The following is a 24,253-nucleotide window of genomic DNA, read 5'->3' as shown; positions in this document are numbered from 1 at the left end:
AAATATTAGTTTTCTTTATTGTGGTAGTGTGAAGAGTTTTTAACAGGAAGCGCCTGGAGACGGTTCCTCTGCTGGAGACGGTTCCTCTTCTAGAGTTTGCTTTCCGTTAACTGCAACAATAACAAAATGTCAGTTTTCAATGATGACAGTTGTTGCATGCCTAAAAATTAGATTATGAATATATATAATTCAGTTAATTTCTTTGATTTGTGTTTGTTTAGGCTCTTTAACTCTTTCATACTCTTCTAATCATAACAAAGAAGTTAAGTTTTTCATCATAGTGACCTTCATGACCTTTCCTCCGGTGCCAAACCTGAATCTAAACCCGACATCTTTATCTCCGTGGCTAATTGTTCCTGTGTCGGGCTTTTGTGTGCATATTTATCTTAACGCGACGCTAGTATTTGTAGCGTCAATAGCTTCTCTTACTGCCGAGCCTCGACTTTTGTCCTTTTTTTGGTCTTGCACATGCAGCATGGCGTCATGAAGTGTCGGGAAGAACATGGAGCTCAGAATCTCCTCGTCGAAGAACGCACAGCTGTGTAGTTTCTCCAGGATGCACGCTGTCAACACACAGGGGAAACAGTTTTGTTTAGTAGTATTGCTCAGTGGACCTGTGATATCACTGAATCTAAGATGAGACTCACCATCACAAGAAACAATGTAAACATCCACATCGACACGGATGAGCTCTTTGAGTGCCTGTGGAGAATACAGTGAGTTGTAATGTGTGAAGCAGCAGAATGACATCATGCAGCTGATGAGACGCAGTGAGCGGCTCTACTTTAGGTGTCGCAGCAGAGACGGCTCAGAAAACAGTTTGTTTATGGAAAGTTGACCGTCTGTAAACGTGTCCTTTGGATCGTTCATGCTGTTAAAGCTGTCGTTGCTGTATTAAAATCACTTTCTGCTTGTGCTGTTTCAAGGGGAAGGTGTTTAGATGGTGGAGGCTTTTACTATGAAAGTGCACCAGAAACAGCAGGTAGAACTTATGATTCATCCTTTCAGCCCTAATTAAGCTGAAATGATTCAACAATCATTTCATGGAAAGAAAAATGAATTGGCAACAATAATGTGCTATACTTGAATGATTGTTTAAAGGTATAATATGTTACTTTTACAGTTTAAAATGTCTACAAGAATGACTATCCCTGTGTTTAATATTCTGAAGAGTTGTGTCCTTTCATAATGTATCAAACAATTTTCAAACCCAGGGGAATTTGTAATTTGGGTTTGAGGAAAAATTGTTTTTTTTTACTGTTCCAACCTTTTATAGACCAAATGTTCAATAGAGAATATAATCTGTAGATAGCAATCATTAGTTGAAGCCTATAGTCTTATTCGTTGAGACTGCCACTTCTGGGTCTACACAGCAACACGTTGACAACTATTTCAGTTCTAATGCAGGTGAGGACAGGTGGAAAAGCAGCAACAGTTGACTGATTTGGTGAAAAGATGGAAGGTGGAGACAGCCTCACATCCTACACAAGCAACTTCTACTTTCTGAGCCTCACACCAGCATCTACTGAGCTGGTCGAATGACTCAGTACCGTTTTGAGTCCCTTCATAGCAGAGATGTCCAGGAAGGACACAGCAGAGAAGTCCAGGATCAGGCTGTGGAGGTTCACTCTGGGAACGCTGATGTTACCCGGAAACCCGGCTCTCCAGTCCATCCGGAAAGGAAGGCCGCTGAGGTCAGAGGGCTGATCCAGCGCCTCCACATCCATGCCAGACTCATCAGTCGTCTGGTGGGATAACAATGATATGTAGAAAAGTGTGCTCAGAGAGTGGGAAGAACACGATGAAGCGCTTGCTGCTGCAGGAGTTTATTTGAGGTCTCACCTCTGTAACGTCGCCCTCCTTTTTCTGCAACAGTTTCTTGATTTTCCTAAGAGCCTTGTTCCTCTTTCTCAAAACCCGAAGTGGGTTAAACCCAATCTGGAACAACAACAAGGTGTTAATTATGTTAATTTATTTCTCTGAGAAAAACAAACACGAGCAGAGTGGACGTGTCGTACGCACAGCTTCTACCAGCTTCTCCCTGAAGAAGTCAATATTGGCGAAGAAGATAGGCGAGGGTATCCTGAAGATCAGCACTCCCTTTGGTTCCGATATCTGGGAAAAGAAGCGTCACGATGAAATAGGCAAATGTGATTCAGACAGATGTCACAACATGAACTGACACTATTCAGCCGTCTTCAACATTTTTTATTTGATTGGATTTTACAAGCTTACGTGCGTGTAATCTTTGCGATCTTTGTAGAGGTCTGTCCCTGGGATGTTAGCCAAGACGGAACAGCGGGGGCTAAAAAGACATGAAGAGGTTTAAGATTGCCATAAAATATACGAGAATTGAATTTACTTTATTTGGCAATAAAGGAATTTGTCTTTTGTACTTTAAATACAAGGTCTGTCTCGTGAAAACACATGGGGTGTAATGAAGATTATGTATTTCAGTTGTGTGTGTGCATCTCTGTGTCTGTCCACAGGTAATCCTGCATACTACTGGACCCATCGGCCTGATATGTGTTGGGCTTATTTATGACTGTATTCTCAAGCACCTCCTGTTGCAGTGATTCACAGTGTTTGAAAATGTATTGACCACAGATTTGATTGGCTTTTACAGGTCGCTGCCAGAGACGTACGCGGTTTCTCTACGTCACTCCTCCGCATTCCACATATGGAAATTTACGTTCATCGGTTGCAACAAAACACAAAATGAAGACGGTTATAATCTAAGACAGCAACGGTGAATTTGCCAAAGTCAAGGCAGCAACACAGCGGTCCACAAACCAATGAGTGACTCACAACGACTACGTTCACTTGCACAGTTCGCAGCATCTTCAACACCTGCATTAGTTTATTTGTTTAAAATTTAGTTTCTGCAACATTTTAGAAAACTGTTCGTCTCTTGATTTGCACTCCTATGTATGTAGTACATGTATGTATGTATGTATGTATGTATGTATGTATGTATGTATGTATGTATGTATGTATGCATGCATGCATGTATCTATGTATCTACGTATGAATAACTATCACTTTGCAAATCACTACTGACTACAATTCATCGCATCTTTTAATGTGCGGTAGGATGAAAGCTAGTTAGCTGTTAGCAGCTGGGGGGCAGTAGGGTCCTGCAGGGTGTTTAGCGAACAGCAAACAGGGTTTATACAGCTAACAGATAACTGAGCTAACAGCTAACAGAGTCTCCTTACAATTGAGTCCTGAAAACCACGGTGAGCAGGTTCACCCCTATTCCAACTGCCAGACCGAGATCCAGTCCCAGCAGGGTGGCACCCACAAATGTTGCCACCCACACCACCTACAGACAAACACCTGAGGTCAATCAAGCAAATAACCACGTAAATACAGTACAGCTTTGCTTTAGTAGTGAACTATGAGGCAACACCTACACAATCTGGTTTGTCCCTCCTCCACAAGTACGGGATTTCTCTGCACTGCATCAGCATGCCCTTCAGGTTGACGATGACCAAGGCTCCCAGGACAGACTGGCATGAGAGGAAATATAAAGGGTATATGTAAGAAAAAAAGCTGTCTTTTGACATTTACATGTATGTTAAACAAGACAATCAAAATGCTATACATATTGTCAAAAGCTGTTACTTTACAGAGATGAGTCTCACCGTAGGCAGCGGTTCCAGCAGGAAACCAAGAGCCACGGTTACAATCATCGCCATCATGGCTGAGAGCAGCCCTGCAATCTGCATTTGTAAGTTAATGTTTCATTTTATCATGCCAATGACATAAAAATGTCATTATAAACCTCATTGTGACATTGCAGTAAACCTTTTTGGAGGTGAAAATAACAGTGTGTCGTAAGCTAGTAAAAGTCCTGGACCCGCTCAACAGCGAGGTTTGTTTTCTGACCTGTGTTTTGCCTCCCGAGCTCTCCTGCACGGCCGTCCTGGAGAGCGCTGTGCTGGCTGCAAACGACCTGAAGCTTGCGCCAAATATGTTACTCACCCCGAATGCAATGAGCTCCTGGGATGTAAAAATGAAGGACAACCTTTTTAATTTGACTTAAATGATTCGGTTTGACCTACTTTTATTCATGCAGCACAGGAAAGCTCAATACGCAATGTAATTTTATACCTCTATGACCAGAATTACGAGGAGTCTTATTCTCGTACTCACTTGGTATAACTTTGTGTATATATACATATATATATATATATATATATATATATATATATATATATATATATATATATATATATATATATATATATATATATATATAAAGAGAGAGAGAGAGAGACTCTAACTCACCTGGTTCCCATCAATGGTGTAATCATGTTTGATAGCATAGACTTTGGCCACAGAGAAGGCAACAGCAAACCCCACTATGGCTACAGGAAAGGCCTCCACAGCACTCTCCTTGAAGATTTCCATGTCGGGCGCAACAGGAGACTCATATCTGCAAGATAAATTCAGCATTCATAGGATCTGAACAGTGGTGGACTGTAGCTGAATACATTTCATGTTCAAAGAGGGAAATATTGCCTACACGTCTCTGACCGCTGGGGTTATTAGTTACTTTTCATATTCAAACTCTACATAGAAACATGGGAGCAATAGTTACCCTATAAGTAAAGGAGTTCTTCCACCACTGCATCTGAATCACCTGGAAAAACAGCAGCCTGCTTAATTTTGATCTATCATCTACTGAAGACGTGTAGAACTTACCCACTGACCATTTTGCCAACAACGTCAACATCGTAGTTCGTCTTGAAGTTGAACCCATAGGACACCCCACAAGCTATGACAGTCTGTGCGAGCAGGAAAGACATTATGATTTGCAGTTAATAACTGTGCAGTCGGAAAATATTACTTTAAAGGGGATATATCATGTTCATTTTGAGTTTCACGCATTTTGGATTTCTACTGGAACATGTTTACAGAATGTTAAAAAACACTTTATTTTTCTCATACTGTCCATCTGAATAGATCTATATTCACCCTCTTTGTGAAACACTCTGTTTTAGTGCCTGTCTCATTAAGCCCTCCTCCCAAAGCCCAGCCTGCTCTGATTGGCTTGCTAGAAAAACATGGTTCAGCTTTGCAATAGTAGTGGGTGGTTTATTTAAATGAGCCTGCATGCATTGAAAGGGCAGCAAAATCTGAATGGCTCATTGAATCGTATTCCTGCTGATATAGTCTACAAAAGGCGTAATATACTATACTATACTAAAACACTGGGTAGTATTAATTCCGTTTGTGGGATGGCAGGTACTCAGATACCCAAATGTGAAGCACTGAAAAAGTGGTATGTCCCCTTTAAGGTTTTCCTCACCATAACAACTTCAATGGGAATGGGAACAGGCAGTTTGGCTTTGTATTTGTCATTGAGCTCCTTCACAATGAACACCACCACCATGATTACAATGGACATCACCAGGTCACAGATGTTGGTGGAGGTGATCTGGACAAAGACCTTCTCCAGGGTCTGCGCAAAAGAAGCAAACACTCTTTACTCAGCATTTTTGAACGTGATTAAAAATGTAATATTCAGTTTTACAGCACGTTTTAGCAAGCCAAAGGGCTTGAACATGGTACAAAAATCATAAAAAGGCTGTATCATAGAAAGTGTAGGATTGGTAAAGGAATACTTTACCAAAACTATGTTGAGATCTGTGAAACTTTGCCAACATCCTACTACAATGAAACTGAGTTTTCACTGACTTTGAGTGAACTGATGTTTAGACCCTAATTCCACTAGCTCGCCACCTGGCAGTTTAAGCTAGCCGCCTGGCAGTTTAAGCTAGCCACCTGGCAGTTTAAGCTAGCCACCTGGCAGTTTACGATAGCCGCCTGGCAGTTTAAGCTAGCCACCTGGCAGTTTAAGCTAGCCGCCTGGCAGTTTAAGCTAGCCGCCTGGCAGTTTAAGCTAGCCACCTGGCAGTTTAAGCTAGCCACCTGGCAGTTTAAGCTAGCCGCCTGGCAGTTTAAGCTAGCCGCCTGGCAGTTTAAGCTAGCCACCTGGCAGTTTAAGCTAGCCACCTGGCAGTTTACGATAGCTACATGGTTTTGCTTGTGCTCAGAACAGCTGTTGGCTGCTTTTCAAATTAGTTTTCAGAGGATGAAACAAAAGCTAACAACGTTAGCATATTAAAACATTAGCTTAATTGCCTGCTTCTAAAGGAAGGATTTGATATTTCGTGAAATACTTATGTTATTCATTGTGAAGCAAAATTGAACTACAATCTGCTTTCTGTTTGGCAACTGTGTTGTACGATGACAGTGCAATGACCCTTTCTCACTTTCTTGCCGTGAGTAGGACGATTGACGCCATTTTCTTGTCTGTGTGGCAAATATGAAGCTGCAGGCCGGTTAGCTTAATTTAGCCTAAAGGATTTATGGATTAAACAAACAAGATACAAAATGTTAATTAGTGAATTAATTACATAGACAATATTAACATAACTGTGAGATACATCCTGAACTTACATATATGACAGAGAGTGGACCGCTGATGCCTGGAATGGTCAGCCCTAACACAAACTTGAGCTGAGACACCAGGATGTGGACGGCAGCTGCTGTGGTGAAGCCGGACACCAGAGTGTCGGACAGGTACACAACAATAAAGCCCACCTGCAGAACACCCATTCCCAGCTGCGTAGGACAGGAAAAAATGGGAAGAAGAAGCTTGAATTGAAAATTCTACTTAGAACTGTGCTGTGCTATGCTATGCTATGCTAGTCAGATCTACCTGGAATATCCCCATAAGAAAGGTCACAGAGGAGGCCACCAAGACTCTCTGCTGGTCCTGGGTCAGCCCCTCAAAGCTAGTGATGTTGGCCGGTGGTCCAACCTCTGGGACCAGGCGCGTCACCACAGCTCCCACCATCAGGCTCAGGACTGGAAAAGCGCCTGTGAGAAGATGGGGGAGCACCTGTTAAACCATATTACACTCGATCTTATCTCTTCTTGTCAAGATGATAAGATCCATGACCTTTCCCAACAGGCCTTTTATTGTGAGATGTTTATGCTTGATGACAGAAAATCTGTTTTAAAACTTTGGGACAGTTTATCAAGACAAGAAATAAGAAAACATTGTGATAAATAAAGAGTTGTGTTTAAAAGTGCTACACATTTACTTAAAGAAGATGGTTTTAGACTTGTTATAGAGAAAAATAAAATAAAAATATAGTGACTCAACATGACATACCTACAGATATGTGTCTTGAAGTACCGAGGAAGAAGTATATGAGCATGGGGAAGAAAGCCGTGTAGAGGCCGTAGCTCGGAGGCAGCGAAGCCATTAGAGAGAAGGCCAGTCCTGAGTGAGACCACAGCAAAACAACACAGTACGAAGATTTTCATCATCGGATATCTCTGAAATACAAAGAAAAGCTTGATTTTCTGTCACATAAATTTGAAAAGTTGAAAATGGCTGCTTGTTAAGATAAGTAAAATTAATGACCAATACTTGTTTTTGAATGTCTGTATTTAAATAAGATTAAAACATCTGGTAAAAAACATTTGGTGCAGACCCTAGCCTGTATATAAGAAGTGACTTCAGACATTAGTTTGTAGGCTGCTGTTTTAAAGCTTTGAGTTTTCAGCCATCTTGTTTAATTGCAACCAGGAGAAACACAAGAGGGAAGAGCTACAAGTGCAACCAAACACTGAATAAGACATGTTAAGTTCACGAAATTGTTACGCTTGTGAGGACAAAACAATTATATTAAACTTATCTATTCCATAAATCTGTTCTGGCACTCACTAATGCTACTGCGATTCTTTAATTTCCCTGTGTGGGATCATAAAGTTTCATCCTATCTTAAGCCGATACAAGAATATTTTCACATACTGTCTGAAAGTAGCCAAATTCTAATTTAAAAAAGAAAATATCTGGTTGTGATTACTTAAACGGGTAAAATAATCTGAATACAAAATTCATACTTACAAGTCACATTAATTTGCAATCTACATTCTGAGGCAACATTGTGTGGGAATGTTCATACGGTACAGCAGAAATAAGTCTAGATGATACATGTACGCATCAGTCAATGTTTTTTTCTTAAACAAGCATTGCCATAATTATTGCCCTGAAGTTGGCCAAATGGTTTTGGTTTGTCTGAATGCTGCCGGACTCTGCAGCTCCCTCGGCCTCGCTCCTCACCTTGCATAATGGCCACCAGTCCAGTGCTGATCCCAGACACCACATCGCCCAGCAGCCACTCTCTGACTCTGTAGATCTTCATCCAGCCGATGACGGGCAGGAGAGAGAGCGCCGCATTCTTGGCACGTTTCAAATCCCAGCTGGATTTAATAGATATCATTTAAAAAAAGCTCTTGCACTTTGTTTACTACAACTTCCCCCGTGACACAATTTCCCTAAACCCTCGGTTACAGACACTTTGCAGAAGACTAAAAAGAAAGATCAAGTCAGATCGACGACTCAAAAGAATTGGGGTTCTCTTACTTCAGATACTCTCTCAGATGGTCCGGGATGGTTTTGCGCAGCCGGTTGACCTTTTCATGATCTTCAGCCAAGCGGTCCTCTGAGTATACTGGTCTGACCACCGCATATTGTTTCCTCAACGTCACCATCCTCACACCTCGGGTGCGTGAGGAATGCCGGTCTAATGTGAAAGGTTCTGGAGGAAAGATCTCTGAGAGAACCTTTGCACGTTGCTGTCCTGTGACGGTGCTGTGAGGTTTATCCGTCTCTAATCTGAGATCAAGCTCATCACTGGTTGTTATTGTCTTGGCTGCGTTCAATCATTAACACAGATGTATGATTCATTGTGTTGATATGAGACTTTGAAACTTTGCTTTTCATTCAAAGATCACGTGGACTGCACAGTTTATTAATGGGAAACAATTATTTTGCTGCTGTCGTTTGAGCTTGTTCTCAAACGACCAGTGGCAGGTCCAAAGAAAAGGGGCACGCAGGTTGTTTACCAAAACTATGTCTGAAAAACGGAAGCAGTGAGAGTCAGAAATGCAGCGGAGATACTTTGGTGAATGTGCGCTTCCTGCAATTTTTGGACTACTGTTTTCTTTGATGTCTTTTTTATATTTATCTTGTTTATTGCATGTATATAAGTTTAAAGAGCGAAGTGAAACCAGAGACAAATTCCATATCTGTGCAAATGTACATGGCCATTAAAGCTGGATCTCATTCTGATAATGCAAAAGTTGCACAGCTTTTCAGTGTCATATTGGACGGTATTGTTCATATTGGTACAGCAGCCCAGTAAGAATATGTGCGAGCATTTAAGAGTATTAAACACCACCATATTTTAATCGCAAATCTGCCATCCAACACAACATGTGGACCACAGGGCGATGACGTCACTGCGTCATATCAAAGCTGACTTTATCAACACCTCACAAGGTTTGTCAGAAGGTGCCGGGACAAAGAGAATATTTCTTGTTGGGTGCCATATAACTTTTATTTCATCATCAGTTCCGTCGAGATGAACATTTGGGTATACAGAAACCTTTGAAAGACTTTGAGATTATTATCAAACCTGCTGACAAGCAGTGTGTTGTAGTCATGGAACATGCCAGACAACAAAGATAAGGCCGACCGGCAATTAAGTGAAGAACATTTTTATTGAAAGCTGAAGACCAACCTTCCAAAAAAAAAACACAAGCCAAGTTCCTGATCTGAGGTGGATCTCTATGAATGAACATGATGATCCATAAAAGTTTGGTTGATTAAGGCTTCCACCTTTTTAATAAACAACATATCAATATAGAAAGAGTTATCTAATGATATTCTGTGGAAAGCCTCGACCCTGATACCTCTCATGACAGAAGACTGGAGGCCTGTGAGCAATACTTTATCTCCCACCAGTGAATTTATACTTCTTTGCTCGTTGAACTGCAGTACTTCTCCTTTATTGGAGATTGTTTCCTTCAATACAAAGAAACACTGTTGCTCCTGAATATGCTAATTTATTGGACCCAGTTCTGTTTTTTTATACTAACAGAAAGCCTGAAATGGTTCAGACACCAGATGACATCTTTTCCACTGTGTGGAATGATTTTCTCAATGTCTTTAATAGTATAAATCTTGACCTTAAATTCTCAGTGGAATATGATCACACGATCATAAACGTGTCTTTATGGATAGGTGGATTGAACTATGTAATCCTGATCACGAACCAATATCACAAAGAAACTGATGGAAACACATTTCCAACAGTACTTCACCCAGAGCTCTGAAATATGGTTTACCCAGGAGTCAGTTCTGCATCACCACCTCTATACTGGACAAGTTGAACTGCCAAGGAAAGGAGATATGGAAAGAAAGACATGCCAAAGGGAGATTTTTGTTGGTTTGACAATTTAGGTAGACTTCAGCCAAAGGGCCGCCATGAGTATTTTGATATGAGGGTTATGCTGTAATCCAAGATATTGAACGTAGACTTTGGGATCTATGTTTTATGACGACCCCTGACTGGTACACCTTCACAGACCATATTCTACATGTTTCATTCTTGTTTTAAGACGTTTTTCTCTCTGTGGGTCTCTGATTAACGAAGCCTGATCCCTCTCAAGGCCCCATTTACCATGATGGAATTATATGATTATACTATCGGGGGATTGTATATATATCTTTTCTGTATACACTGTGCACACGCAACTAACATAACGAAACATTTTTTTTTATTTAACTCATCTTAGTATGACTGATTGTCAATCTGACCCACACAGTCCTGATGAGTTTATACTGTTATTTAAACAATACTGAATGTTTTCATATTTGAACCTTGCTTTTGAGTCATGAACATATGACGTCATGGAGAAACAATTCAAAGGAAGCGCATAGGCAAAAATATATAAATACACAGAAACATTGAATGCCATCATTTAGAGTGATGAAATATTTATTTCCATCTTTCAGCCAATGCACATTCAGTCTTTTTCACATTGCTTTAGAGAACAGTGTGCCGGGATTTATTCTCATTATAATGAAAATATAACTATACAACATGTCAAATAAATTGCACCTACATTTCCTACAAATCCACTATATACAATATAAAAAACATCAATACCATGGAATTTCTTACATTACAGTAAATCCTGTATATGTAAACTCAGATTGTCAGATGTATAAAAACAGTATCTCGTTATGCATGACATCAGCGTATTGCAGCCTACAGCATGTTCTGTAAAACTTTTTTTGTGGTTTATTTGTGGTATTTTTTTTCCTCCAGAAATCCTCGTCTTCTCATTCAGAAGTTAGAACCTGGTTTCTGGATCTGGAGCCTGTGGGTGAAGAAGGCACACCGGGTTATTAAACATTTCTTCTATCACAGCTCAAAGTGGCATATTTAGGGCCTTTCTACATGTATACAGATATTTTTTCAAACAGATTGTTTGTCCTCTATACAGATATTATCATCTCCGTCCAAACTAGAACACAAAAATGACTCGCCGGGCCTGTAGAAGGCGACGAAGGCTGCAAGCGATGCGTGAAATACAAGATGAGAAGATTCTGAGCATGCGCAGTGAGCTTATTTCACTTTGGCGGTGTAAAAAGATCAAACAGCAAAAATGGACTTGTGTGTTGACGGACGACAAGATGGAGTTGCTGGTTACCTTCATGTTACTATCGGAGGCAATGAAAGCCCAAGAAAACGTTGATTTGGAGTCTTGTTACACAAACTATTCAGACATCAAGCGCTGAGCTTTACATGTTCACACAGATGCAAATGAAAATCTACGCTTTCAAACTTGTTTTAGTGACCTAAAACTCAGTTTTCATGTGGCCAAAATTTCCATTTAAAATAATATCAGTGTTACTGTGTAGACACAGACTAAAAGTGTCAGTAGACACGGTCAATAATGACGTAATCAGCATTTAGTTTGGTTCCCTCTCAGCCTCGCTTTCACTTTTCTGTCGGGAAAACAAACGCCTCATTTAAAGCATGACTTTTATTTTTTACGTTAATCATTGCGCAAAAGAGGATACGCTTTTGTTTTTCCAGTTAGGTAGAGGCAGCAGACATGGCAGCGGACAACAGGAGAGATTTTTACATTTATGCCGTTAATAAAGTTTGGGTGAAAAAACGAGGGAGTGGGCAAGTGTAGTTAAAAAACTTGTCTTATATCGCTTGAAAGAAATTATATTTATGGTTATAAAGATGTCTAACTGGTGCATTTTGTAGTTTTTGTCACACAAACATGAAACAAAACAGGTGAAACAAAAAGTCATAAATATATTAAAAAATGAATTCCAAATAGCACAAAGTATGGATCTGATACGTACACTTCTGTCTCTGCTCCTCAAGTTGCTTTCAGGGTGATGAACCGTGACCGTCGTTATAATCTGCAGAGCAACATGAAGTCTATATTACATATCCGCAGCACTGAAGGCTATTCCGTGTGTGTATATATATGTATATATAGCGTCATGCTTTGTTTGTCACGTCTTTCTTACCTTGTCATAGTCAGATTTCTTTTCCTCGGACTCCGGGTGTTTCTCCAGGATGTGCAGCATGGCGTCGTGCACAGTCAGGTAGAATATTGACGGCTGAACTTCGTCGTCAAAGAAGCAACAGTCGTGCAGCTTCTCCAGGATGTAAGCTGCAGGAAGAGGAGGTTAGTCAAAAGCACTTCGGTCAGAGTTATACCCGTTAAAAGAAATCTTTTATTCTGGTTGTTTGTGTGTCTCCGTTATGCTCATGTCGTAAAAGTCTGTTGGAAGTGACAAAATCAGCTTTTTACTTTAAATACTGTAGTTTCATACTCACGATCACAAGCCACAATGTAAATCTCAACTTCGACCCGGATTAGCTCTTTCAGCATCTGTAGAAAAATAAACCAAATTAGATTACATAGAAATGAAAAGAATCATATCAGATTAAATGAAAATAAAATAAATCAGATTAAATAAAAATAATAGATTCATTGAAAATAAATATTGTGGAATAAAGACAGGCAATAAATAAGTATAATCTAAATAGACAGGAAACTAAACACATTTTAAATGAAATAGCCTGATGTTTGAAATAACTGCTTCTGTGACATCTCACCGTTTTCAGTCCCTTCAGAGCGGAGATGTCCAGGAAGGAGACGGCTGCGAAGTCCAGCACCAGGCTGTGGACGTCCACCCTGGGAACGCTGATGTTGGCGGGAAGCTCGGCGCTCCAGTCGATCCGGACCGGGAGGTCCTTGAAGTCCGTGGGCAGGTCCAGCTCCTCCATGTTGCTCCTGTCCTCTGACTCCTTGATGGGTCCACGCGAGGTGTTCATGAAGCCTTTCTGCAATGGATTCAAATGCTGTTTGTACGTTTGCTCTCTTGTCTTCGCTGCACACAGAGCTGCGGCACATCCCAGTGCATGATGGCTGAAAGATAAAGGAATGAGAGGAGGACGAGGCGCTTCGCTGCCTGCCACAGGATTATTGTAATTAGTAATCCATGCAGCATAAGCTGTACTGTTTGTAGTCATTACTTTGTAACAAATAGGATTACTTTGTTATTTTACCCAAACATGATTTCAGATCACACGTCTTTAGAATAAGTCTCTCCCGTAGTGAGTGAGATATTGTGTTTCTCAGAAGTGCTTTCAGAGATATATCACTACAGATGTTTTTTCTCCACTAGTTCAAGGTACAAAGTACAATTCAGCTAGAAGTCATTGATGGTTTGGACTCCAAGGTAATCAAAGCTGTGGCTCTTTTGGTTTGTCCTCATCAAACACAATCTATCCACCTGTTTTCGTACAACATTTCAATTCCCACAAAAAGAAAATACAGTTGAAACCTGAAATTTGGTGAAAAAAACAATTAAAAAAAGGCTAAAGGGTTTTTATGCTTGGCTGAGGTGGAAAAGTTGGTGTATTGTTTCAACAAAATGCTCTAGGAACAGACTGGAGAGAGTCTTAAGTTAAACTTGACTTATGGCTGATGGGCTCTCAGGTCCGTCTCTGACCTCCTGCTGGTTGTTATCACAGAAAACGGTCAAAGTCACAACTCACTGAAGTCCATTGAAGGTCTCCCTTCTTCAGAAGTTTCCGGATCATCCGCAGTGCTTTGTTTCTCTTTCTCAACACTCTGAGCGGGTTAAAGCCAACCTGGGAACACAAAGATGTGAATTAGATGTTGTGTTGTAAACTGAATTAGCTAAGTTCAGCATTTTGCATATTTTATTTGTGAGCATCATTTTTTTTATTAGTCATTCAGAATAATACTAACTTTATTTACACAGATCCTATGAAAACAGAGTTTATACAGTGCTTTGACGGACAAATCAAGGCAATACAACGTCAGAAAGACCAGAAAATAAATACATTTAAATTAGAAAATTAAATTAAATCAAATATGTTGTGCCATCGAACAGCTAAAATTATGAAGACAGTCTAAAACAGCAGCGAGGCATCTTGGGTCATCAGGTATTAAGGAAAGGTATGTCTGTGTGTCGTCAGCGTAGTAATATAGATGTTGTGACGTTGGATGATTTGACCGAGTGGGAGCACGGATATGGGAACTTTACCACAGGTAATGTGAGATGTAGAGGATGAGGAAGGAATAAAACCAGCTAAGTGCAGCATCCTTGATGCCAATCCAAGCTTTAAGGCGGTTGAGTAAAATGGCATGGTCTACTGCGACAGAAGCTGTACTTATGTCTAAAACAATTCAAATCGAGCTCTCTCCTGTCGGCTTCTAAAAGGAGATCTTTTGTTCTTTTAAGAAGAGCAGTTTCTGTCCTCTGTGAAGCTCTAAAACATTTTGCCAAAATTAAGTTGAAAGAAAAGCAAGTTTTTGCTTCTTTAACTGCCATTTGATGGATCGCCATTGAATCTTTCCAAATCTCATAAAATACATGTAAACACGTTTTCCCATTTTGTTGCTTTCCCCAACAGTCTCTCTTCAGCTCTTGCGTAAATTTGTTTAGCCAGGGCTGGAGGTGTTCTCATTGAGGTTTTGTCTTTCAAGGAGTGCAGCACAGTGCAGGACAGTCTGATAGGTGTAAGTTAAAATGAGAGACCAGTTCCTCTAAGTTAAAATAAAGAGTAATGCAGTTAAAAAGCCCAGAAAATATGCTTGCAGACATTTAATGAAGTTAACTTGTCGCTTTTGTACTCACAGCTTCCACCAGCTTGCTCCTGAAGAACTCAATGTTGGCAAAGAAGATTGGTGATGGCATCCTGAAGATCTTCACTCCCTCTGGCTCATATATCTGCAGAGAGAAATGACTTTTAGACTTTTAACCCAAACCACGGTACAGTCTCTTGACTGTAAAATGCATAGGCATGGTTCTTATCAACTCTCTGGTTTAAAGTACAGCCTCGTATCAAGCCAGCAGACACACACATTGCCACATTGTTGACATTATCAAACAATTGGCTAGGTTTAGGCAACACAAGTTGTTGGTTAAGGTTAGAAAAATTACGTTTTGTGTTTAAATGATAATTCAACAATCGTAATGTAACAACGTAATGTAACAACCGCAATGTAACAACCGTAATGTGACAACGAAACAGCCTTGACGCAGTAGCGTAACTAGTGTAAGTAAATAACGACCGCTTTTAGCACACTTTCTTACGTAACGTTAGGTAATAATGTTTCACACGGGACATAAATCATCCCCCATTATTCTACCATGTAACTTTCAGTAAGGTTGATTTATTTACTACGTCGCTTGCTCTGACCGAATGCATAGGTCCAACATAGCCGTGGTTTGCTGAAACATACAGCCAACATATCTTTAGATGTTCATGACTGGGCAGATAGAAAGTACTGCAAATCCTACACACTGATCCTCTAAAGGAGAGTGAGATGAAAAGACTGACACCACTGTCATATTTGTTCATTAAATGTGTAGCTGGCTTCCCTGAGCTGGCTAGCTTAGCTTTGCTCAACGACTGAAAACCATGGGAAGCTTTTCTGACTGTCAAGTCGCCTACGAGCTCCTCTAAAGATCACTAATACACATAACATATCTTGTATTTTCTATTTAAACCCTTGGATAGAGTTAAGCTAGCTCGCTTCATGCTAAGCTTAGCTAACTGTAGCCTTCAATGTTACGGAATGTATGGAAATAGTATACATTTTTCTCATCAAACTCTACTCGACACCTGATTTGACAGAACACACACACACACACACACACACACACACACACACACACACACACACACACACACACACACACACACACTTACATCAACAAAATCCTTTCTGTCTTTGTAGATATCGGTTCCTTTGATGTTGGCTAGCAGACTGCAGCGAGGGCTGAAGAAAACACACAGAGAGAAGATGTAAACTGCTCAGGAAACAGTTCAGAAATTACATTTATCAAGTAGATACTTACAACTGAGCCCTGAGGACAACACTGATGAGCTCAACACCAAGGCCTACAGCCAATCCGAGATCCAGCCCCAGCAAGATGGCTGCAATACAGGTACCTATCCATACCACCTGGATGTAGATGATGGTAAGAAAAAGGGGCAAGAATGGAAAATACAATATTAAACATTCAAATGCAAAGATGTTTGGCCTTGAAAACAGTCTTTGATGAGTGAATGTGTGAGAACGTACGCAGTCTGGTTTGTCCCTCCTCCACAAGTATGGGACTTCTTTGAACTGCATCAGCATGCCCTTCAGGTTGACAATGACCACAGCACCGAGCACAGACTGGTAAAATGAGGGGTCAAAGGTCAGATTTAAGCCAGTCCAAACTCCAAAGACGCCACTTGCGTGTTGGCAGAGCGAGGAAGATCTGAGGAAGATCTGAGGTTTACCTTCGGGAGCGGCTCCAGTAGGAATCCAATGGCCAGTGTGACGATCATCACGATGATAGCTGACAGTAAACCCGCCACCTGAGGAAAGGCACAGCAGGAATGTCAATCTACAGATACTTGCTTCCCTGTGCTGCAACATGTTGGTCCCAGTTGGTTATACAGCCAAATAAAAGTCTATTTTTTCCACGAACCTGTTATAAATCACATGAGACTATTTGTAGAGGGCTATCTTTTTCCCGCCCAAACACTAGAGGTCATTGTTGATTAGCACTTTTATTAGACCCTTACTGTGACTTGACTGCATTGTCTGTGCTCTAGTCTCAAAAACTCCTTTAAAGGTCTTTCACAATATAATATTTGCGTTGCCTATTGTCTGTTTGCTGATAACAAGTGAAAATGGATGATTTTTGGGGTTTGTGTCGGGGGGTTTACGGGGTCATCATTTGTGCACAGGCCTACAGATATCGCCAGCCGAAGGGTAATGGTTGAGATCGTGATAAATTAAGGCTCAGATTAAGGTAACTAATCGTTTGGAGGTAGTCTACCTGAGTCTTACCACCTGTGCTCTCCTGCACGGCGGTCCTGGAGAGGGCTGTACTCGCAGCAAAAGACTTGAAGGAAGCTCCAAAGATGTTGCTGGCTCCAAAAGCTATCAGCTCCTACAGAAAACACGTCTGGTCATTTAAATCCTAATGAAACCTTTTTACTTTGCGCTTTTACTTCTGCGCTACATACATTCGCATACCTGGTTTCCGTCTATGGTGTAGTCGTGTTTTATGGAATAGACTTTTGCAACGGAGAAGGCCACAGCAAAACCCACGATGGCCATGGGAAACGCTTCCACCGCCGTCTCCTGGAAGATGTGCAGGTTTGGTGCCATCGGAGCCTCGTACCTGAGAACAGATGGAAGTCTGTTTTACTGAAATGTTTCTGTAGTAGTCGACAACGAAACTTCCATTTCAATTTCACCTCAGATGATCACCTCACAAACATGTCCCAGCAGTACTGTTAGGCGTAGCCTTACACATACATGTACATATGTGCATAGCTGTTTTTTTACTCCCTCATTATCTTGAAACTGTGAGTGTCATGGTCCATGAATTCGTCGGCTCTGACAGATAGTGAGAGACCCAGAAACAAATGTGTATCTGAGTGCGTGCCTTAAGCAGGTGCATTGAGCCCTGACAGCTGTTTATGACAATGTGTCATGTAAGAGAAATCTATGAAGCTTAAAAACACAATTTCAGTACACATGTCTGAGATGCCTGCACCTCAATGAAATGGAGGTGAATAGAGTGTAATCTTGAATGTTGACGTTTTAAAAACCCGAAATGTAATTCTTCTACGGCGACGTCATTCACATGGCTGCAGCTGAGGCATCAAGAATATAAAAAGTAAAAAAATATGATCTTGACACTGGCATGGTAGATGACATCAGGAGCAGTGATGGCAAGTTAAGCATCTCGCTCTAGTCCTGATGTCCAGTCGCGGCTTGGCCTTCATGTTAATTACCCTTGATGGCTTATTGCTGTGCACGCAACACACACAATCCCTTGCTTTTAGCTGAAATGTCTCACCCTTTTGGAATATGGCCGACAACGTCAATGCCGTATCTTGTCTTGAAGTCAAACGCGTATGAAACTCCACACGCAATGACGGTCTGGAGGAGAGAAGACACGAGGCGTTAGGGCCTGACCATTGGATCCATGAGAGATCTTTATTAACTCACGGTGCTGTGAGCTGTTTCCTAGAAACTGACATGAGCGCTGTCATAAATGATCTCATAAATCCGATTAATGATTGCTACAGACGACACTCAACAGCAGTGTAGGAATATAGATAAAAGGATCCTCTCGCCCTGTGTGTGGCTCACCATGATGACCTCGATGGGGATGGGCACCGGCAGCTTGGATTTGAATCGATCGTTCAGCTCCTTCACGATGAACACCACCACCATGATCACCAGAGAGATCACCACGTCACACACGTTGGTGGAGGTGATGTTGTTGAAGATGATCTCTAGGGTCTGAAAGAAACCAACAAAAAAACAACAACTAAAAAGTCGAACAGATGAATGTTGAATGCGCCGAACAGCGAGGAGGCCGCCCCGTACTCACATATATGAGCGCCAGAGGACCGCTGATGCCTGGGACGACCAGCCCTAACACAAACTTGAGCTGGGACACCAGGATGTGGACGGCGGCCGCCGTGGTGAAGCCGGACACCAGCGTGTCAGACAGGTACATGACAACGAAGCCCACCTGCAGGAGGCCCATCCCCAGCTGGAGGAGACACAGAGGGGGAGGTGGTGAAATAATAATTAGAACTTCAGAGGTCAGAGGACCTTGCAACAGATCTAGGAGGAGACCCAGAGGAAGCGTGTGTTTCACCTGCATGATGCCGGCGAGGAAGCTGACAGAAGAAGCCACCAGCACTCGCTGCTCGTCTCTGGTGAGGCCATCGAAGCCCGTGATGTTGAGGGGCGGGCCCTCATCCGGGACCAACCGGGTGACCACCGAGCCGATCATCAGACACAAGACTGGGAACGGACCTGCGAAGAGAGAGAGAGAGAGAGGGGGGGGGGGGGAGAAAGAGAGAGACAAAGAGAGGGAAAAAGAGAGGGAGAGAGGATAGTAGATGAGCAAAGTTGCAGCCTATGGCCGGTGATACATAGGCACACACACACCTACACACACACACACACACACACACGCACACGCACAAACACATGCACACACACACACACACACACACACACACACACACACAGTGGCCTTACCCACTGAGATGTGTCGGGAGGTGCCCAGAAAAAAGTAAGCGACGACAGGGAAGAAGGCGGAGAAGAGCCCGTACCAGGGAGGCAGAGAGGCCAGCAGACAGTAGGCCAGACCTGAAACACACACACACACACACACACACACACACACGTCTCTATTAGTTGCTTTTAGCTGCGGTCACCTTATCACCTTATACCGGTAGTTTAAGTCCCTTCAAAATGGACGTGAAATCCTAAAGAATTTCCTTCAAATATATTGCCTCAGTAAAAATATGTTTTTTGCTTTTGTTAATGTGATGAAGATATTTATAAAACATTTGGGTTGTAAGATGTACAGAAGAAGTCGTGACTTGTTGCTTTTTTAAATTTCGTTGGATTATTGCATTTTATGAATATTAATAAAGCACCTATTTGGAAATGAATCAATATGAGGATTACCATTGTCTATGTATGCTAAACAACTTCATCCAGATCTAAAAATTATTAGCTACTGGATTATATGTATACAAATATAGCTTTGTTTGTTTGATGTATATATATATATATATATATATATATATATATATATATATATATATATATATATATATATATATATATATATGTATGTGTGTGTGTGTGTGTGTGTGTGTGTGTATATGGTCACACCTGCTGCTAAAGCTAACCACAGTGGAGGCTATCGTATATTATCAGATCAGACTCAAGGGTAAATGATAAAATAGTTCTGATAAGGACAGATTTTTTTTAAACATACAGACAATAAAGAATTTAGATAATTTATGAAGTGCCTCTCATTTTCACTAGGTGATAATAACAGATGCTGATTCTGTGGGGAAGTAAAAAAAATGGAAAAAAAGTATTCCTCTTCTATTAAAACCAACTGACCCTCATAAATAATGCGGGAACCTTTCAGGCAAATCAGTAACAAAATACTACAGATCTCCCCTCCCTTGGAAGTTCACACAGTTTGTTTTTTCCCTTCTACCGATACCGACGCAGTGCGATTGAAGACGCATTGGTCTGCTCCCTTCGGTGAGGTCATGCAGTGGGAATGAGGCCCTCTGATAAAAACAACCCTTTTATCTTTTGGATTGCGTTATCATTTCTCTAACTCCAGAGTGGAAGGACCGCTGACGTCACAGAGTCCTCGTCACTGTTAACTGTTGCTCTGTGGACGGCTGCAGACACACGACGCATCGCACGTCCCGGTTGTGTCAAAATATGATTACAGGCATCAGATATATATATAATACAGACTCAAATGTATGTATGTGAGGTATTGTCTGTGTGACTTTCTACCTTGTTTTACATACACGCCAGTGATGTGAGAATAGAAAACTGTATTTTAGCTCCAAAGATATGTTTGAAGGAGTTAAATCTCCACCTTGCAGGACAGCCACCAGTCCGGTGCTGACGCCGGACACGATGTCGCTTATCAGCCATTCTTTGATCTGGTAGATCTTCATCCAGCCGATGATCGGCAGGAGGGAGAGCGCCGCATTCTTGGCTCGTTTTGCGTCGCACCTGCAGAAACAGAAAGCTATGGTAAGTCCACGTAAGACAGATAATGTGTGGAACACCTGGTGAAACCTGTGAGAAAACAGACTGAAGATCTAAATAAAATGAGAGGTATTGCTAAGTGTTCCTTAAATCTGTCTCTGAGAGTCAGTGGTCTATCGGTCATTGAAGAGGAGAGTCTGTCATACTGAAAGTATCATGGTGTCACGATCAGTTGCACAGACAAGAAGTTCAAATCAAAGGCTGACTCTTGGTGAGAGTGAAGGCAGGAAAGGAAGAGGAAGAATTGGGGTAAAATAAAGCAGACCGGGGTCAGGTGAACCACAGTTTCTGCTACTATGACAAACTAAAGAAATACATTGTTAGCATACATACCTTGCTTGACATTAACAGACAACACAAAACTCACAATCGATTTATACTGAATACCAGAATAAAGACCTAAACATTGTTGCTGAAGAGAGTTCAGGTGATCAACAATGTGGATCTGTTTGTCTTTCAGCTTAACAAACAGAAGTAACATGTCGTGTGTGGTTTACACATACCTCGGCAATGTGCTGTGTTGTTACTCTTTCTGTTCAAGTAAGTGGAGCAAAAGTTTGACTTGACTTTCCAAAATTTTACTCAACCATCGTAGTTTGACCTCAATTTAAACAACTGAAAAAGTAAATGTGAGTTTCAATACTGTGTGAAAAGCAGAAGAACTCAAGAACCAAAGACAGACCGGGTGAACTCTTTAACTTCTCCCACTCTCCCCTTTCTTTCCCATCATCTTAACCTCCAAAAAGGCCTGACCTCAAGTGTTTAACACGGCGATGACCAATCAAAAAGCATTGCGCCCCTTACGTGAAGTACTGCTTGACGTGGTCCAGCATGCTCTTGCGGGGCCTGCAGACCTTCTCGCGGTCCTCGGCGAAGGACTCCTCCGAGTACAGCGGCCTGGCCACCACGTACTGCTGAGCTCCCCGTCGCATCATCTTGGCTCTGCTGCCTCCGGAGCGCCGCTGCTTCCCCTCTATGTGGCCCTGAAATCCAATAATCACATTAGGGTTAGGAAGAGCGGGCTTTGTTGCCTTTGAACATCACTTACCAAACAACATTACGGCAAACAACAAAGGTCCAGACGCCCCGCCTGGAGGCAGGGCACAAGAGCCAGGTAGGGACCTGCGCTGTCCTGGGAGGCGTGGCGGGGTGTCAGGCTCCGTTTGCCCTCTGAAAACAAGAGCAATGGATCCGCCAAGATCAACCTGGAGCCCGGAAAAACAGCAGTACCTCTGGAATCCCGGCTCCTTCTGAAGATCCTCTGATTTCGTGACATTCATCCTTTTCCCAGTAACTTTCATACCTTCATGTACAAGTACAGCAGAATGTCCAACGTACCTGATGGTGCACTAATCTGTATCCAGTCCAGACTCTCTACTCCTCTCGCCTTCCTCCTGCTGCTCCTGGAGATCAACTGAGACCTGGGACAGCTTTGCCATCAATAAATGCCACCTCTGCTGCTTATCACGACTGTAATTATTAACAGCAATTATGATGAGGTCCCCGTTTCGCACAGCGGCTGGACGCCTGGCTTATCCTTGACCATTGTTCTTACTGATATCTGTAACCTGCAACTTTCAGTGAGACTTTCCGCCCCGAAAGAGCATTCGGAAGATATTGTGCCAATGGCCAGGATAGGGAGGATGTGACGGGGATCAGGACATTGTTATGAAGTGGAAATCAAGTAGCTTTTCAGGATGGGAAATGCCTCTAAAGGTCGGCGGGGGCGCTCTGCAGTGCACCTCAAGGGTAAAAATAGTTTGCAGCAACCAAGGTTACCCAAGAGTTGGACAAGATTCATATAGCCCAGCGTGAGATAAGACACACCGACACCACTCAGGTGCATCACAGGTCGATCATCTTAAAACCGGACAGACCTTTTAGGTTTTGTTGCTTCTTTTTTTGTGGTAAAAAAGAGAAAGTCCTCTAGAGTACAGAAACTTGCAGTGTGTGTGTGTGTGTGTGTGTGTGTGTGTGTATGTGTGTGTGTGTCTATGTGTGTGTGTGTGATGTTGTTGATCATTGTTGGTTTCAGTGCAATCTTATCGAAGTGTCTATCCAGAGTTAAGTGGAAGTACCTGCCTCTGTTGTTTGTCCAGGATCAAGCACATTGGACGGGTTCATGGGAAATGTTCAAACCCAGACACATGAGTACATCTCTTTGTGAAAATACAATCTCCAGTTTGGGGGATTACACATAACATATCCAACATATTCACTTTTTTCCACTTGACAAGTGTATATTTGTGTCCGTGTGTGAATTTCCAAACCGTGGATGGGTGTTTGTTTCTTACTCATTGACACAGTAATTATTTCATGATATTCTTTTTAGATTCATTTGACTTTTGATACTCTTCTCGAAGAAAGCTGTTTGCGCAAACTCAAACGAAGAATAAAACAGCACATAAAGCCACTATAATAAAGCGTTGATCTGATTGCAGGCTTTGATCAGGTGGTTTCGGCCGTACCTTTGTTCTATCGCACCGCGCTCGGTGGTTGATATCTGATGGAACGCTTCTCAATGATCAGCTGTTGATTACACCAAGGTCAGCCACTTTCCACTTGGCATGAATGTTTTATTTCCATTGATTGAATAAGCGTCAGAAGGAACGTGTGTGTGAACTGTGTGGTAAACTTTAAATTCAAACAACACGCGTTGCATCTTTCAAATTCAGCCAAAGCGTTGCGCCCCGAAGAGAAGTTCAGCCCTGTTCTCAGAATCGTCATCACACTGCAGTTTAACAATTTAATTTGTTTATTTGTGGATCCTCAAATTATGATGCATCGAATTCCTTTTTTATCTGACAGGAGAGAATGAACTCTCACAACAAATGACAGCCGAACAGAATCCAGAGGGCAAGAAATCATTTGCAACTTTGGCACACAGTGTCCTGGACTATCTTGCTGGCACGAGCAGGATGCGGTTAGACAGAACAAGGGGGTGTGAAGTCGGTGAAGCAACCTGTGTGATTATTGCAACACTGCAACAGTCAAGATGAATTTGAATGTCTTATTTTTTCTGTCTCATAACAGTATGAAAGCATGAAACTAAACTACTGAACTGCCTCTTCATAATAGTATTGTATAAAAGGGTCTACTGGTGAAAACATTCACATTGGTGACATCAATTGCTTTATACCGAGAACCAAAGTGCACATTTCATAGTGGAATTAAAGCCATA

The 24,253-nt window shown here is 41.7% G+C and overlaps 2 protein-coding genes across 4 annotated transcripts; both read right to left on the bottom strand.

Annotated features, from left to right (window-relative positions):
• Nucleotides 1-8,580, bottom strand: LOC137791846 (chloride anion exchanger-like). Its single transcript, XM_068587038.1, has 19 exons — nucleotides 8,453-8,580; nucleotides 8,150-8,289; nucleotides 7,193-7,303; nucleotides 6,734-6,894; nucleotides 6,472-6,636; nucleotides 5,318-5,470; nucleotides 4,711-4,793; nucleotides 4,294-4,441; nucleotides 3,892-4,005; nucleotides 3,648-3,725; nucleotides 3,417-3,512; nucleotides 3,219-3,325; nucleotides 2,236-2,305; nucleotides 2,023-2,115; nucleotides 1,843-1,938; nucleotides 1,551-1,745; nucleotides 648-702; nucleotides 430-563; nucleotides 1-110 (listed from the first exon to the last, which is right to left on the bottom strand). The coding sequence occupies exons 1-19, from the start codon at nucleotides 8,578-8,580 to the stop codon at nucleotides 90-92; spliced, it is 2,148 nt and encodes a 715-aa protein (XP_068443139.1). The 3' UTR covers nucleotides 1-89.
• Nucleotides 8,581-10,925: 2,345 nt separating this feature from the next.
• LOC137791399 (chloride anion exchanger-like) lies at nucleotides 10,926-23,672 on the bottom strand. Of its 3 annotated transcripts, none has more exons than XM_068586315.1 (22): nucleotides 23,541-23,672; nucleotides 22,411-22,493; nucleotides 21,877-22,055; nucleotides 20,897-21,036; nucleotides 19,516-19,626; nucleotides 19,127-19,287; nucleotides 18,854-19,018; nucleotides 18,610-18,762; nucleotides 18,314-18,396; nucleotides 17,482-17,629; nucleotides 17,282-17,395; nucleotides 16,737-16,814; nucleotides 16,534-16,629; nucleotides 16,307-16,413; nucleotides 16,158-16,227; nucleotides 15,080-15,172; nucleotides 13,971-14,066; nucleotides 13,026-13,253; nucleotides 12,744-12,798; nucleotides 12,431-12,576; nucleotides 12,260-12,319; nucleotides 10,926-11,256 (listed from the first exon to the last, which is right to left on the bottom strand). In XM_068586315.1, the coding sequence occupies exons 3-22, from the start codon at nucleotides 22,005-22,007 to the stop codon at nucleotides 11,230-11,232; spliced, it is 2,262 nt and encodes a 753-aa protein (XP_068442416.1). In that variant the 5' UTR covers nucleotides 22,008-22,055; nucleotides 22,411-22,493; nucleotides 23,541-23,672; the 3' UTR covers nucleotides 10,926-11,229. The 3 variants fall into 3 exon arrangements, with proteins under 3 accessions (XP_068442416.1, XP_068442418.1, XP_068442419.1); XM_068586317.1 differs by having other exon boundaries at nucleotides 22,411-22,542; nucleotides 23,541-23,650; XM_068586318.1 differs by lacking the exon at nucleotides 22,411-22,493 and having other exon boundaries at nucleotides 23,541-23,657.
• Between the last annotated feature and the right edge of the window lie 581 nt (nucleotides 23,673-24,253).

Source organism: Clinocottus analis, unplaced genomic scaffold, assembly GCF_023055335.1.
Source record: "Clinocottus analis isolate CAN_PGR_092001 unplaced genomic scaffold, fCliAna1.0.p SCAF_20, whole genome shotgun sequence".
NCBI lineage: Eukaryota > Metazoa > Chordata > Actinopteri > Perciformes > Cottidae > Clinocottus > Clinocottus analis.
This window is presented reverse-complemented; position numbering and strand designations above follow the sequence as displayed.